Raw genomic sequence first — 13,329 nt, forward strand, 5'->3', positions numbered from 1 at the left:
AAAGAGTGGCACCGGGAGACAAAGGCCTTTAGGTTTTTAAAGGAAAAATTGTGGGAAATTTGAAGTTGCAGTTTTGGCAATTTAGGATTGGATGAGGAAGCTATAAAGTAAGATAATTGGTTAGTCTTAGGTGCTCAAGCTTGGCCAGTCCTGCCAAGTGTGGATGCAGCTGCAATTTAAGGTGGGGGTGGTTAGCTCATCCTTGAAGATTAGGGGCTGCGGACTTTTGGCTGCAGGTCAAAAGCTACTCAGAAGTCTGGGTTCATTGCTAAGAAATGCTATCTCAAAGACAGGAGTTTTTCTTTTTGCTGAGTGAAGGTCATTGCTTGCTTGCCTTTTTTTTCTATCTGTCCTCATAGATAGGGTCACATTTTTTCATTCTCTGGAAAGGTACTAAGAGGCTTTAGCTTAACCTGAACCTAAAACTCAAAACTATAGGCTTTAGAAGACATACAGTTTACAAAGTTAGTCTAACCCTTTCACAATCAATGAGGGAGTGGGGGATTGAGCCTCCTTTTCCCTAGTAGTTAATTCTCTAAATTTTCTGTTTATTTCCTTCAAGCCCCATTCCAACTTTTTTTATTTCTTTGTACCAAGGCTTAAGTCTTGTAACACTCATAGCCTGAATTGGAGGGTATCTCTCAGAATAATACTTAGCTGTTTTTTTCCTCCAACATTGCAACCTAATCAGGATCTGAGTCATCCTCAAAGTCTTCTTCTAACAAATTATCATTAGGAGGGACATATAACTCTTCTGGAGGAGCCGATGGTTTAACCTCATTTTGTCCTGAAGCCTCCCACCTTTCTTTCCTCTTTCTCTCGAACCTTTAAAGTTTCACTTTCTCAGTCCTGTGCTGCATATACAGACTATGTCTAATTCCATACAAAAAAAAAACAAAACAAAACATGAGGATACTGCCTTGTCCCATTTTTACTCTCAAATTTTACTCATTGTACCCTCCTCTCTTTACTTTATGATCCAAGCTCGCCAACACCTATGGTATCCTTCATTGCTTCCCTCTCTCTCAGGTCCCTGTTTGGGAGCCAAACTGTAGGAGCCCATCAGCAGAGTTGAACAGTTCTTGAGTGGGAAGTGAGGATTGAAAGAAAATTTAAAAACAAAAACAAACACACAAAACACAAGCCGCTACACATGGGATGGGTTCGAGAGGGCTTCCAGCAGACACTATGCACGCCGGTTTATTCCAGTCCCTTTTTATAGTCAGAGCAAAGCACCTTGATACAATGAAGTTCATCCAGAAGTCACTGGACCACCTGTCTGTGTGATCCTCACACAAACAAAAGGATGTGAACTTGGCAAAAACATCCTGGCTCTCCCTGTCTCCAGGTGAAGGCCAGGGTGAAAACGCGTTTTTTGCTGAGAGCTCAATAACAAAGCAGGCTGGCAAACAAGGGGCTTTCCACAGTACATCCATGCCACACTTTATCAATTTATAAACTAGACTCAGAATGACAAATACTGAAGGTTTTTTTCCTCATGTGTGGAATCTTGATATTGTAAACATACACAAAGGTAGACTTGGGATGACCAGACTCTGGTGACAGAAGCAAGTAACAGTGGGTAAATATTGTCATCTCTGTGATATTACTGAATGTAAATGTCATGTGACTATCTTATCATAACTATTTTATTACATTATGTCCCTTTATACAACAGTCAGTGGCAGGGCCAAGAATCATTCTGGGTCTGACCCCGGTCCTCATGCTAGGTCCAACCACACAGGTCACTTCTCACCATCTGCCAAGGTCTCTGGCCAGACAGCACCCATTCTCTGCACAGCACACTGACCCTGGATACCTTAGGGCCGAGTCATGATCGTTTTATTAAAGTTGTTGGGATGTAGATGCATTTCAGCTATAGCTTAAAAACTCAACAAGACAGGACAAAGCATCAGTTGCAAAGACTCGTCTCCATCAACAGTTTAGTTTCAAATGGACTCTTAACACAGAAGTTTATCACTCCTGCTACCCTCTGGGAGGTGGTGGTGGTACCCTGGAAGACAGCGAGATGAGCGTTAGAGTTCAGATCTGAAATTCCCCACTTACCCCGGTCACCCCGTCCCAGCAAAGCGTGGTCTCCAAAGATGCAGTGAGCAAAGGTGGGACACTGGGAAAATGACCGGGTCCTGAGGGCCCTGAGGGATGACTCTCGTGACAGATTCGCAGAGGAGTGTGCTGTTAGGACACGGTGTAGACTTAGGAAGCAGGCCTAGTTGGAGGAAGTAGCCACTGGGTTCCCATGAAGGAGTTTTGTCTCCATAGCCTTGGCCCCCTCTCTTGGTCCTTGCTTCCTGGTAGCATTGAGTGGCTCTCCTCCACCATGTGCCACAGGCCTGAAGCAAGGAGGCCAGGTAACAAAGGGCTGGAATCGCAGAGACTGTGAGACAAAGTAAGTTGTTTTTTCTGGGCATTTTTTCAAAGTGATAGGAAAACACTGAAGACTGGGTGCCTCAGTGGTAGGTGTCAGGATTCTAGAAGGGCTTCCCAGTCCTGTCAGAAGGGCAGCCATAGATGCCTGAGCTACCACCTAACTCTCCTGTCACCTAAGCTTTTACCATGACTGACCTAATAGGCAAGGGTATACAGAACATTAGACCCCATTCCAAAATGAAGACGGCCCCATGAGGAGCATGATAGAGTTAAATTGCGCCAGTACAGGCCACATTATTCTTAAACAGGGAGTAAGCATATTCCCCAGCAGTTTTTTCCTCAACCAATTGGAAATGTGAAGCCTGGGCCCACACTAGTAAAAATCAGTTCTGATCCTAGGTGACGTGTTAGAAGACTGAAAGCTCCCGCCACTGACCCCATTTGAAATCTCTCTGCAAGTCTTGTTTAGCATCAGTCCAGGGATATTTGCTGACTCTTACAAGAATATCCCCATGTTTCAACATTTCTTGGAAACTGCGTCTGTCCAGAAGTTGCTTACTCCACATGTACTCAGGAGAGAGGACCTTGGTGGGTTTGTTGTAAAGGAGGTACTTGTTCAAGTAGCTTTCATCGGGCCACATGACATGGATGTCCTGAGCCTTGTCCAGCATCGCCGCCTGGTAACAGAACTTGGTGAGCCTGAAAACCTCCAGCACCTTTCCCCCAAAGAAGGCGCCCGAATAGTAAAAGTCCCCTTCCTCCCCAGAAATGTAGGCTTGTGACTGAGGCTGCCTCTCATAGACCAAGGACTCCCTCGGGAATCCAAAGAACAGAGGATGCAGCGTGCCAAACAAGGAGGACAGGATCTCCACGCCCACACTGTGGCAGAAAATAATGTTCACGTGCGCACAGACCAGGTAGTCCACCTCCTTTGCAAAGCGCTGCTTGGAGAAAAGGCTGATCATCTTCATTCTATAGTCATAGGCGTCCCGCTGGCGGCCAGAGCCCTGAGCTTCCAGAATCACAATCTGTCTCCCCTCATGGGGCTTCATGAGTGGAACGCTATTCGGCTGGTCAGTGAAGACGTAGTACTTTACCCTGTGTCCCTCCATGAAGTATGTCTCCGCGGTCTGCAAAAACACCTCTAGGGCGGCTACGTATTCTCCGATGGCAAACACCACTAGCCCAATGGAGACGTTCTGGAGCCGGAATTGCTGGTTCAGGATTTCTATTTGGAAAGTCCCTTCCCACACGATGGGGGCCAGCCAGGGAGTCTGTATGGCTATGTTTTCACTACTGGGCATAATTAGTTTCGACTGATAATACAGCATCCTAGACACATTCACTATCTTCAGGTAGTCCATTTCTCTAACCGTCACGCTCTCCCTGGCTAGAGTGTATTCCGGCTTCTGCTTTTCCAGCATCAGGAAAGCATAGGCAAAAAAGGCCAATGTGAGGGTTAGCAGGAAAATGAAGGTCATAGAAAGAAGTGAGTGATACTTGGATTTGTCAGATTTCAGCAGTGACTCAATCATGACTGTCCGTGTCTCCTGCATGAAATGAGGGTCACTTCTGGTAAACGTGGACCAGATCGAAGGTTCTGAGCTGTCCAAGTCTCCAACACAGCCTGCTCATCCAGTATCTCAAGAATTACCCAACATGGAGGAAGCCTCGAATCCCAATAAAACTCCAACGAAGTCAGTTTCTTTTTCTGATGTTTTCAAAGTAACTGTACGGCAGGATTCAGTCAGTGGACCACAAAGAAACAGTTGATAGGACAGAACTCAGGATCCCTGAAACATGCTCAGGAGACTCAAAGGGCATCACTGAGCAGGTCCACAGGAGAGATTGTGATGAAACCAGGGCAGGGCAGATGTTTTGGTGTCTGCTCTGATCCAACACGACACCAACACCAAGTCAATACAGATAACAAAAAAATTAGCGTAATCCATTTGCTACTGACTGATCAGGGCGGCAGAACAGACTTGGGGGCTGAGCTGCCTGTCCTAGCCGGAGGTTTGATAGGACATCCTTGGAGGTGAGGAAGACAAGGCTTTTACAGCTCACGAGTAGAGGTTTCCAAATGGCGGATTTGGCGGGCAGAATAGGCGGGGTTACAGGAACGGGGCGAACATGTTAGTCCTTACTTCCTCTTGAAATAAGGGCAAGCGTGGGTAACAAGTTTGTCAAAACAAGTTGGTCGTAGGTAGCCAACCTTTGGAAACAACAGGAGGGGAGACCACCAAGCGTCGGGAACGACGCTTCTACACAAGGGTTTCCCAGAACACACTGTTTTACAGAGCACACGTGTGCTCCGAAGGGCTGGGATTCAGCTTTCAAAACAAAACAAAAACATAAATAAAAACACTTCGCGGTTGGTGGTAGTAGTGAAATGCCTTCAATCCCAGCCTTCGGGAGTCAGAGGCTGGAGGATCTCTATGAGTTCGAGGCCAGCCTGGTCAACAAAGTGAATTCCAGGACAGCCAGGACTACACAGACAAACCCTGTCTCGAAAAAACCTAACAAAGTAAAACAAACAAACCAAAAAACTACATTTCCCAGAAGGCACAGCTGCGAGCTGGGAAATGACGCACGGGAGAGTGGGCGTTCCCGGGGGCCGCAGGGGCGGGACTTCCGACGCTTGGTCTCTTGGCGTCATTCTCGAGTCCCCGACCCGCCTTCCCAGCGATTCTGCCCCCGCCTCCCTCCCGGGCAGAAGCTCGCGCGAATCGAGGGGAGCGAACATGAAGGACCCGAAGGACGAAGGACCCACGCCTACCTTCCGCGCGAGCCGGGCTCTCCTTCGCGGCCCAGCAGCGCTCTCCGCCGCACGTTTTCGGGCACTGCACCAGTGGTTCCCATGGCAACCCCCGAACTGGAGTGGAGGTTCCTAACTCTTGGCGGGGAGCGGGGTGAGGGGGTGGGAGTGCAGGTGGGGGTCCTGGGTCCTGGAACTCCAGGTCTTCCCAGGTTGGCGCCCTGGGATCTGGAAGCAGCGGGGTCCCTCCCCAGAGTCTGTGATGCAGCGTCCACAGTGATCCCCTCCTGAGAGAACTAGGCCCGCTTCAAAGCAGAGTTGTTCTTGGAATGTGTTTCTGTGCTCTTCCCAGGTATAGCAGATAGGAGCAAGTTTATTTCAACTGTTTTTCATACGCCTCCATGCAATCACATTTGCTAAGTCAGGCAAGGTGGCACGCACCTTTAATCCCAGCACTCAGGGAGGCAGAGGCAGGTGGATCTCTGTGAGTTCGAGGCCAGCCTGGTGTACAAAGCAAGCCCAGGACAGCCAAGGCTACACAAAGAAATTCCTGACACAGATCATCCAAAATTCCTGACACAGATCCATGCCATGTGTGGCTTGTCCTTGTGATTGTATACTACTTTGCTAAGGTGACTCAACTCTTGGAGTGTAGCTTGTCTGATGCTCTGAATAAAGTTGGCTCCTGCATGATACTTTAGTCTGCCTCATTTTTAGGCCTGGCTGCCAGGTTCACACCACCAACCAGAGCAGCAAACACCAGCTCTGACATCTGTTACCTTTTGTTGTTGTGTGCAGCAGCCCGCCAGCAGAGTTGAGCAGTACCTGAGTGGGGAGTGAAGCTTGAAATAATTAAAGCAAGTCACACTACACACGAGATCAGCTCGAGAGGGCTGTCAGTAAGACTGCAGTGTAAGTTTATTCCACGGTTCCTCTTTACAGGCAGAGCAAAATCAAGTCACATCAATATGAGAAAGAAGTTCATGGAACTGCCCAACTTGTTTTCTTAAACTACTTCCCTGTAGCAGATAAAGTCCAAGGTCACACAAGCAAGTTTTAAGTAACATCCTCTTATCTCTGTCTCAAGGTAAAGGCCAGGGTGAAAACATGTTTTTCTTGGAATACTCAATAACGAAGCAGCTGGACCAAACAAACGGCTCTCCACAGTCGTGGTTGTTTGAGATGGGGTTTCTCTGTGTGCATCCCTGGCTTCCTAGTTCCTTTAACACAGCATATGATGGGCTCTGGGCAACAAGCCATGCAGACCAGTGAGGCTCAGCTGCTGGGCGGGTGGTCCTCCCTAAGCCGCTGTTGGTTCCTCCACAATCACACATTGTTTTGTTTCACTCTTCAGTGGCTTCCCACACAGGAGGCCTCCCTGTCACAAACCTTTGGATCCCATCAAAGGCACCTCCATCTTGAGCCTCTGTGCCAGGCTAGCAGGTGATCTGCAGGTCAGGCCTTGTCTCTTCATTCTTGCTCATCACCCGGGAACAGGCTACACTCTTATATGTGACCCACACAGCCACCCAACCACCTGTTTGTTATCCCAGGCCTTGGTTTCATTCGAAGATGAGGAATGGGGACATCTGGACCTGGCTCAGAAGACCCTCCCCCAAACATTTTTTTCATCAGTGGTTTACAGTTTCGTCTTGTTTTGTTTTTGGTGTATATGTACCACTGTGCACATGTGGAAATCAGATGACAAATACCAGGAAATTAAACTTGGGCTGTCAGACTTGGGTGGCCAGTGCCTTTACCACCGAGTCATCTCGCCAACATTGTAAGTAAACCCTGGTTTCTGACCTTGAGGAGTGCAATAATGTGACAGATAGAAAAACCCTGTGTACATGCATCTTTATATCTGCAATGATTTGTTGTTTGTGATAGCTCTGTTCTAGTGTTTTCTTTGCGGGGAGGATCTGAAACAGGTTTTCTCTGTGTAAGGGTGATGCAGCACCACTCCCGGCCAAGGCTGTGTTTTTATACACCACAGCCAATCAATTTTCTATTTAAATACCCCCTACTAATGTATACATAAGTTAATATATTTATACTATATTTTATAATAAAGATAATTATGCCTTTTTGATGTGATGGACACAAGTGCATTGTATGCTCATTTCTTATGTACAGGCATGCCCAGTACACGTGTTTACCACTTAGCTCGGGAAACAGTGCTGATTCCAGGGTTGAACTGTGCAATGCAGCCCTAGCAATATACTCTACTCTGAAATCTTGTAGCCAAAGTAAACTCTCATTAAAACTCCAACGTGTTGGACCTGCAGGGGCTGTGGTGGGAAAGTATTGCATGTGATTAAGCTTCTTTCTCTGGACTTGCTCTGAGAGAGAGGGCCACACAGCTGCATGAGTTGTAAGAACGACACACTCGTGCTTCAGGTAATCCTCAACTCGGTGACTGCAGCTGGTTCCCAGTCCTACCACAGTGTTCTAAGAGCCACTGAGTTTCCTCTGGGTCATCACCCAAAGAGAATCACTTTTACTTTATAGAAAAATTATTGTTGTTTTGGTATTTCCAGACAGGGGTTCTTTGTGTAGTCTTGGCTGGCCTAGAACTCACTCTTACTCCAGGCTGGCCTGGAACTCACACAGATTCACCCTCCTCTGCCTCCCAAGTGCTGGAATTCAAGGTGTACACCACCGTCATCCGGTGATAGGATGAATCTTTATGAGAGAGTGTTAAATGTTGAACAGTCTCCCCATAGCGCTGAGTTAACATCGTGGTTTGTTCACACTGGTGAATTGCACCCATTGTTTTCTGAGCATTAAACTAAACCACAAATGTGTTCCTGGCACAAAACTACTGGTAATGACGATAAGACATTGTCTTAATTTCTGTTCTACTGCTGTGACGAAACACCAGGACCAAGGTAACATTTAAAGTATTAAATCGGGAGCTTGCTCAGAGTTTCAGAGGGCGAATCCACAACTATCGTGGTAGAAGACACAGGGGCAGGCTGACAGGGCCCAGCTAAGAGCTTACATCCTGATCCTCAGGCAGCAGACTAGAGTCCAAACTGGGCCTGGTGTGAGTTTTTGAAACCTCAGAGCCCACTCCCAATGGCACACCTCCAACAAGATCATACATCCTAATCTACGTAGATCACCAACTAGGACTACAAACTCAAAACTAGGAGTCGATGGAGCCATTCACACCACCACAGACATCCTTTTCTAGTTCGTTAGTTGGACTTTCCTGAAAAGCTAGTGGCTTTTTATGTATGCTTTTGTTAAGGATATTCATCTACAAATGTTTATTTTTAGGCTAAGGTAACTCTGGCCTCACAGATGCAGCCAAGATCAAAGCTTTCTCCTCCTCACTCACCAGAATAATTTAATGCTGGTAAAATATTTTCCAAACATGCTTAAAAGAATTGGCTGGTTTTAGTTTCCACCATGGAAAGGTGTTTTATCCTCACTTGTTAGTCTTTGACTGTTGGGTCTGTAGTGATGGCCTTGTTTGTATTCCTGATATTAATTTGATATTTCCCCTTTTAATTTTATCTTTGCTTTTTTTGAAAACAGGATCTCACTATGTAGAGTAGGTTGGCTCAAACTCGGCCAGCTGCCTGCCACTGCCCCCTTTGTTCTAGGACTTAAGGAATGTGCCACCATGACCTACTCATCTTCATTTCTTCTTCTTTCCTTTCTTTCTTCTTTCTTTTCTTTCTTTCTTCTTCTCCCTCCTTCTTTTTCTCTTTTGAGATAGGGTTTCAATGTATACCACTAGCTAGCCTGTGTAGATCAGGCTAGCTTTGAACTCACATGGATCCACCTGCCTTTGTCTCATGAGTGTTGGGGTTAAAGATATTCACCTCCTCTCTTAGCTTTAATATCTTGATCGAGCTTACTACAATTTTATCAGAGTTGTGAAGCTAGGGCCCACTGAGGATACTCATTTGGCCCAAGAGACAGAGGGACAGCAGTCCTACTTAGCTTCCTCAGGTCCTTTCGTTGAGCTCATCCAGTGCCTAGTACTGCATTAGAGATGGCTTCGAATGAAAAGTCTCAAGGAGACATGAAACATTTAAGCCACACCTGGAAAAAGCCTGGTTGTTCCCCTGTAGTTTTAACATAGTTCCTGCCTTTTAGACACACCTTTCTGGGAGACAGTTACTTGCCTTGAATGTCTTGGAAGTTGCCTTAGAGGGATGACCATGTACTCTTCCAGATCAAATCCTATTGCTGGTAAGCTTTAGCCCTATGCTTCCTCCTCCACCTTCGCAGAAGCAGCCCTGATCCTGAGCTACACAGATGGGCCAGCCTCCTCAGGAAGTAGCAGGAAATGGCGAATGCCACTTGTAGATAGATGAGAGTTAAGCTAATCTGTGTCATCTCCAGAGCTCCCTGAATTGGTGGGGTGGCTTTAGGCAAAAAGCCCTTTCCCTGCTTGTGGCCATTCACACTGCTTTAAGTTTGGGGGCAGGTAAAGCCTGAATGTTGCTGATTATTACTATTTAATATGATTTATCTTTTAGCTAAACAGTGGTTATTCTTAAAAGAGGTGTATACTCAAATCATCACACAGAGACTAGGACTTATTTAATTAGCCTAGAGCACAATGCTGGGCAATAATTACTCCACCCTAAATCTCTAAGCCTGCATAGCTTCCTCCCATTCAGATTTCCCACACTGTACTTGCTTTTTGGTCATATCTTAGGTCCAGTTCCTTTTCCCTGATGTTTTCCAGTCCTCCCATTCCTTCTTTCTCCTCCCCTCCAGACCAGAATGTGCCACCGTATTCTCTCCATTGCTCAGCAGTAGCTGCGTGTTTTTATTGGCAGCACAGAGAACAAATGGTGGCATGTTTACACAAACTTGAGATGGGTGATGCTTAGACACCAGATAGTAGAGAAATCAGCATTTGAACGAACAAGAGTACATTGTATACATCCACAAAACATTATACCAACACCTGAAGATTATATATATATATATATATATATATATATATATATATATAATTTTAAAAGACAATTTATATATAAAATTTAACTCTTGGGCTACAGCTGTAGCTAAGTGGACAGAGTGCTTGCCTAGCACACATGAGACCTGAAGTTTGATCCTTAGCACAAAAGTGTCACGTGGCACACGACTGAATAATCACCCCTTTAAGGTGGAGATAGGAAAATCAGAAGTTCAAAGTCACCCTCAGCCGCATAGCAAGTTTGAGGCCAGCCTGAACTACACAGGACTGTAGTGAAAGTTTTTGGTTCCCTTAAATAAATAAATAAAAACAACTCAGTTATGTAAACAGGTTTTTGCCTTAATCCCGGGTATGGGATACAGAACTGCCTTAGTTCGTCTACAGCTAATAACTGGCTTGGAGAGGGCATGGTCTTTGCCAGCTCTACCATTAAAATAGATATCAAACACACCTGTGTGGCAGTAGCAGCGGCCCATAACAAAGGAAAACTTGCAAGCACTTGAACAGCCGGTACAAGAGCAGCTGGAAGTTCAATGTACAGAAGAGTTTACCAGCCCATGGAATTCCCCTGTGTCTGTTATCAGGAAAACGGAGGATGATAACAGATTTAAGAGCAGTGAATAGAGTAATTCAACCAATGGGTCCTGGAATTTCTTTATCTTTCCTGTTACCTACGTCATGGCCTGTAATAGTAATTGATTTAAAAGATTGGTTTTTCACAATTCCCTTGCATCAGCAGGATAGGGAGAGGTTTGCTTTCTCAGTACCTACTCTGAGCAATAGCCATCCAATAAAGAGATATCATTGGAGGGTGCTTCCACGGGGACTATTATATAGTCCAATTTTATGTCAATATTTTGTGCAACAACCACTAGAAATGTCTCGTAGGCAATTTCCTCAACCTATTATTTATCATTCATGGTTGATATTTTGTTGGCTGATTCCAACGCAGATATCTTTAAAGAAAATGTTTAAGGATACACAAAGAATTCTGCCATGCTGGGGGTTACAATTTGCTACAGAAAAAAAAAAATACAGAGAGGAGATTCTATTAGCTATTTGAGTTATAAAATAAGTCAACAAAAAATTCAACCACAAAAGGTACAGATCCATAGAGACCAATTGCAGACTCTTAATGATTTTCAAAAATTAATGGGTGATATTAACTGGTTGAGGCCTACAATTGGATTAAGTACTTATGAGTTAAGTAATTTGACTCAAACATTACAAAGAAATTCAGGTTTAAACAGTCTAAGATGTCTAAGAGCTGAAGCAGAAAGAGTTAACTCTGGTAGAACAAAGACTGCAAGATGCATGTGTGGGTCGAATTGATCCTAAACTCCATTGTATTTTGGTCATTTTGCCTTCAGCTAATTCTCCTACTGGGCTCATTATGCAAGGGGAGATAGTATTATGGAATAGATTTCTTAGCACATAAACAAAGTAAAAAATTGAAGAACTACGTAGAAAAGTTTCTGAGTTAATTATAAAAGGCAGAATAAGACAATGTTAATTGCCAGGAACAGACCTGGCTGAAACTGTAGTGCCTCTTGTTAATGCTGAGATTATGTCATTGTGGGTGATCCATGAAGACTGGCAAAGATCAATTTGGAAGAAATTAATAACAAATATCCTACAAGCAAACATTTACAGTTTATAGAAAGAACTAATTGGATTCTTCCATATATTGAAAATGGAACACCAGTTCCTAAAGCACCTGCATTCTATGCTGATGCAAACCAGCTGGGAATGGCAGGTTAAAAGTCAGCCAAGATATGCAAGGTGACCCAAAGCCCACACGCTTCAGTTCAAAATCTGGATTGTTTGCAATATCACTCACATTCAGTCTCATACAGGCTGCCCAGGTCCATGGGCACGAGGAGATGAGGAAATTGACCAGTTACTAACAGGGAATGTGTTAGGAGCCTCAAATTTTTTTGAACAACGTCAAGTTAACAGTAAAGGCTTAAAGAAATTTTTTCTGTCATTTGGCAACAGCCAAAGAAATAATAAAAACTGTCCTATGCGTTCTCTGTATAACCAAACTCCATTACCTCTGGAAGTAACCCGAGGGACACGAAAAAGAAATGAAATCCAGCAGATGGGTTTGTTTCATTTTGCAGAATTTGGAAAACAAAGGTAAGTACACCACACCACTGACACATATTCAGGGTTCCAATGGGCAACTGCTTTAAGGTCTGAAAAGGCTGATTGTGTAATTACACATTTATTGAAACTAATGGCAAATAATGCATAAATTAAGACTGATATTGTGGGGGCTGGAGAGATGGCTCAGAGGTTAAGAGTTAACTGGCTGCTCTTCCAGAGCACCTGAGTTCAATTCCCAGCAACCACATGGTGGCTCACAACCATCTGGAATGAGATCTGGCGCCTACTTCTGGCCTACAGGTGTACATGCAGGCAGAACATTATACACATAATAAATAAAGTCTTAAAAAAAAAAAAAGACTGATATTGTCCCCATATGTATCCAGTAAGAGGATATATATTTGTATATTATAAACATATAATTTGCATATTATAAAATAAAACATTTTACTAGTACACCACACAATCCTACAGGATAAGCAGTTGTGGCAAGAGCTAATCATGCTTTAAAAGAGATGCTTGTTAGACAAAAAGGGAGAGTAAAGGACACCCAGGGATAGACTATATAACCCTTTTTTAACTCTAAATTTTCTTAATGTTAGTGAAAAAGGAACAACAGCACCCGAGAGAGACACTGGGTTATAGAAAAAACTGTGGAGCTGGGACATGTTGACTTCAGAATGGAGACCTGTAATAGTTTTGAGATGGGGACGCGGTTTTGCTTATGTATCTAGAGGGAATGAAAAAAATATGGTTACCAGTAAAACATGCAAAGATTAGATTTGAGCAGGGAAGGCCTCCTACTAGCTGAGATACGAATGTTTTCCTGTGGCAACTGAATCTTACTGGCTACCTGGTCCTCAGGACGTGCTATCCTACCATCCAGCATGGATGGAGATTCATACTACATTCAGCTAGACGTATAAAGCTGAGAGGCGCCTTTCACTTGCTCACACATAGAGCAGAAAATTACCTTTAGCTGGTTTGTGTACCTTGCATATTCCGTATACATATATATCTGTATATATGCAGAAATGTAACTCTAATATTACCTTTAAAGATTTATTTTCAGAGCAAAAGACCAGATAACAGTGAAGACAAAGCAAGCAGCCCAGGTGATTCA

The 13,329-nt window shown here is 44.3% G+C and overlaps 1 protein-coding gene and 1 long non-coding RNA gene across 2 annotated transcripts; one reads left to right on the plus strand and one right to left on the minus strand.

The window, feature by feature from the left end:
• Positions 1-2,798: 2,798 nt before the first annotated feature.
• Positions 2,799-3,758, minus strand: LOC110551585 (histo-blood group ABO system transferase-like). Its single transcript, XM_060366325.1, has one exon. It carries the CDS (start codon positions 3,753-3,755, stop codon positions 2,799-2,801), a length of 957 nt encoding a protein of 318 aa, XP_060222308.1. The 5' UTR covers positions 3,756-3,758.
• Positions 3,759-5,023: 1,265 nt separating this feature from the next.
• Positions 5,024-5,842, plus strand: LOC132647008 (uncharacterized). The gene is made up of 2 exons (XR_009585301.1): positions 5,024-5,277; positions 5,404-5,842. It is a non-coding gene; the product is annotated as an uncharacterized LOC132647008 (long non-coding RNA).
• Positions 5,843-13,329: the final 7,487 nt, after the last annotated feature.

The sequence above is a fragment of the Meriones unguiculatus genome, chromosome 14, assembly GCF_030254825.1.
Source record: "Meriones unguiculatus strain TT.TT164.6M chromosome 14, Bangor_MerUng_6.1, whole genome shotgun sequence".
Classification (NCBI taxonomy): domain Eukaryota; kingdom Metazoa; phylum Chordata; class Mammalia; order Rodentia; family Muridae; genus Meriones; species Meriones unguiculatus.

Excerpts from the sequence above, each read along its gene's own strand:
- LOC110551585 (XM_060366325.1), bottom strand. The coding sequence starts at position 3,755 with ATGGACTACCTGAAGATAGTGAATGTGTCTAGGATGCTGTATTATCAG.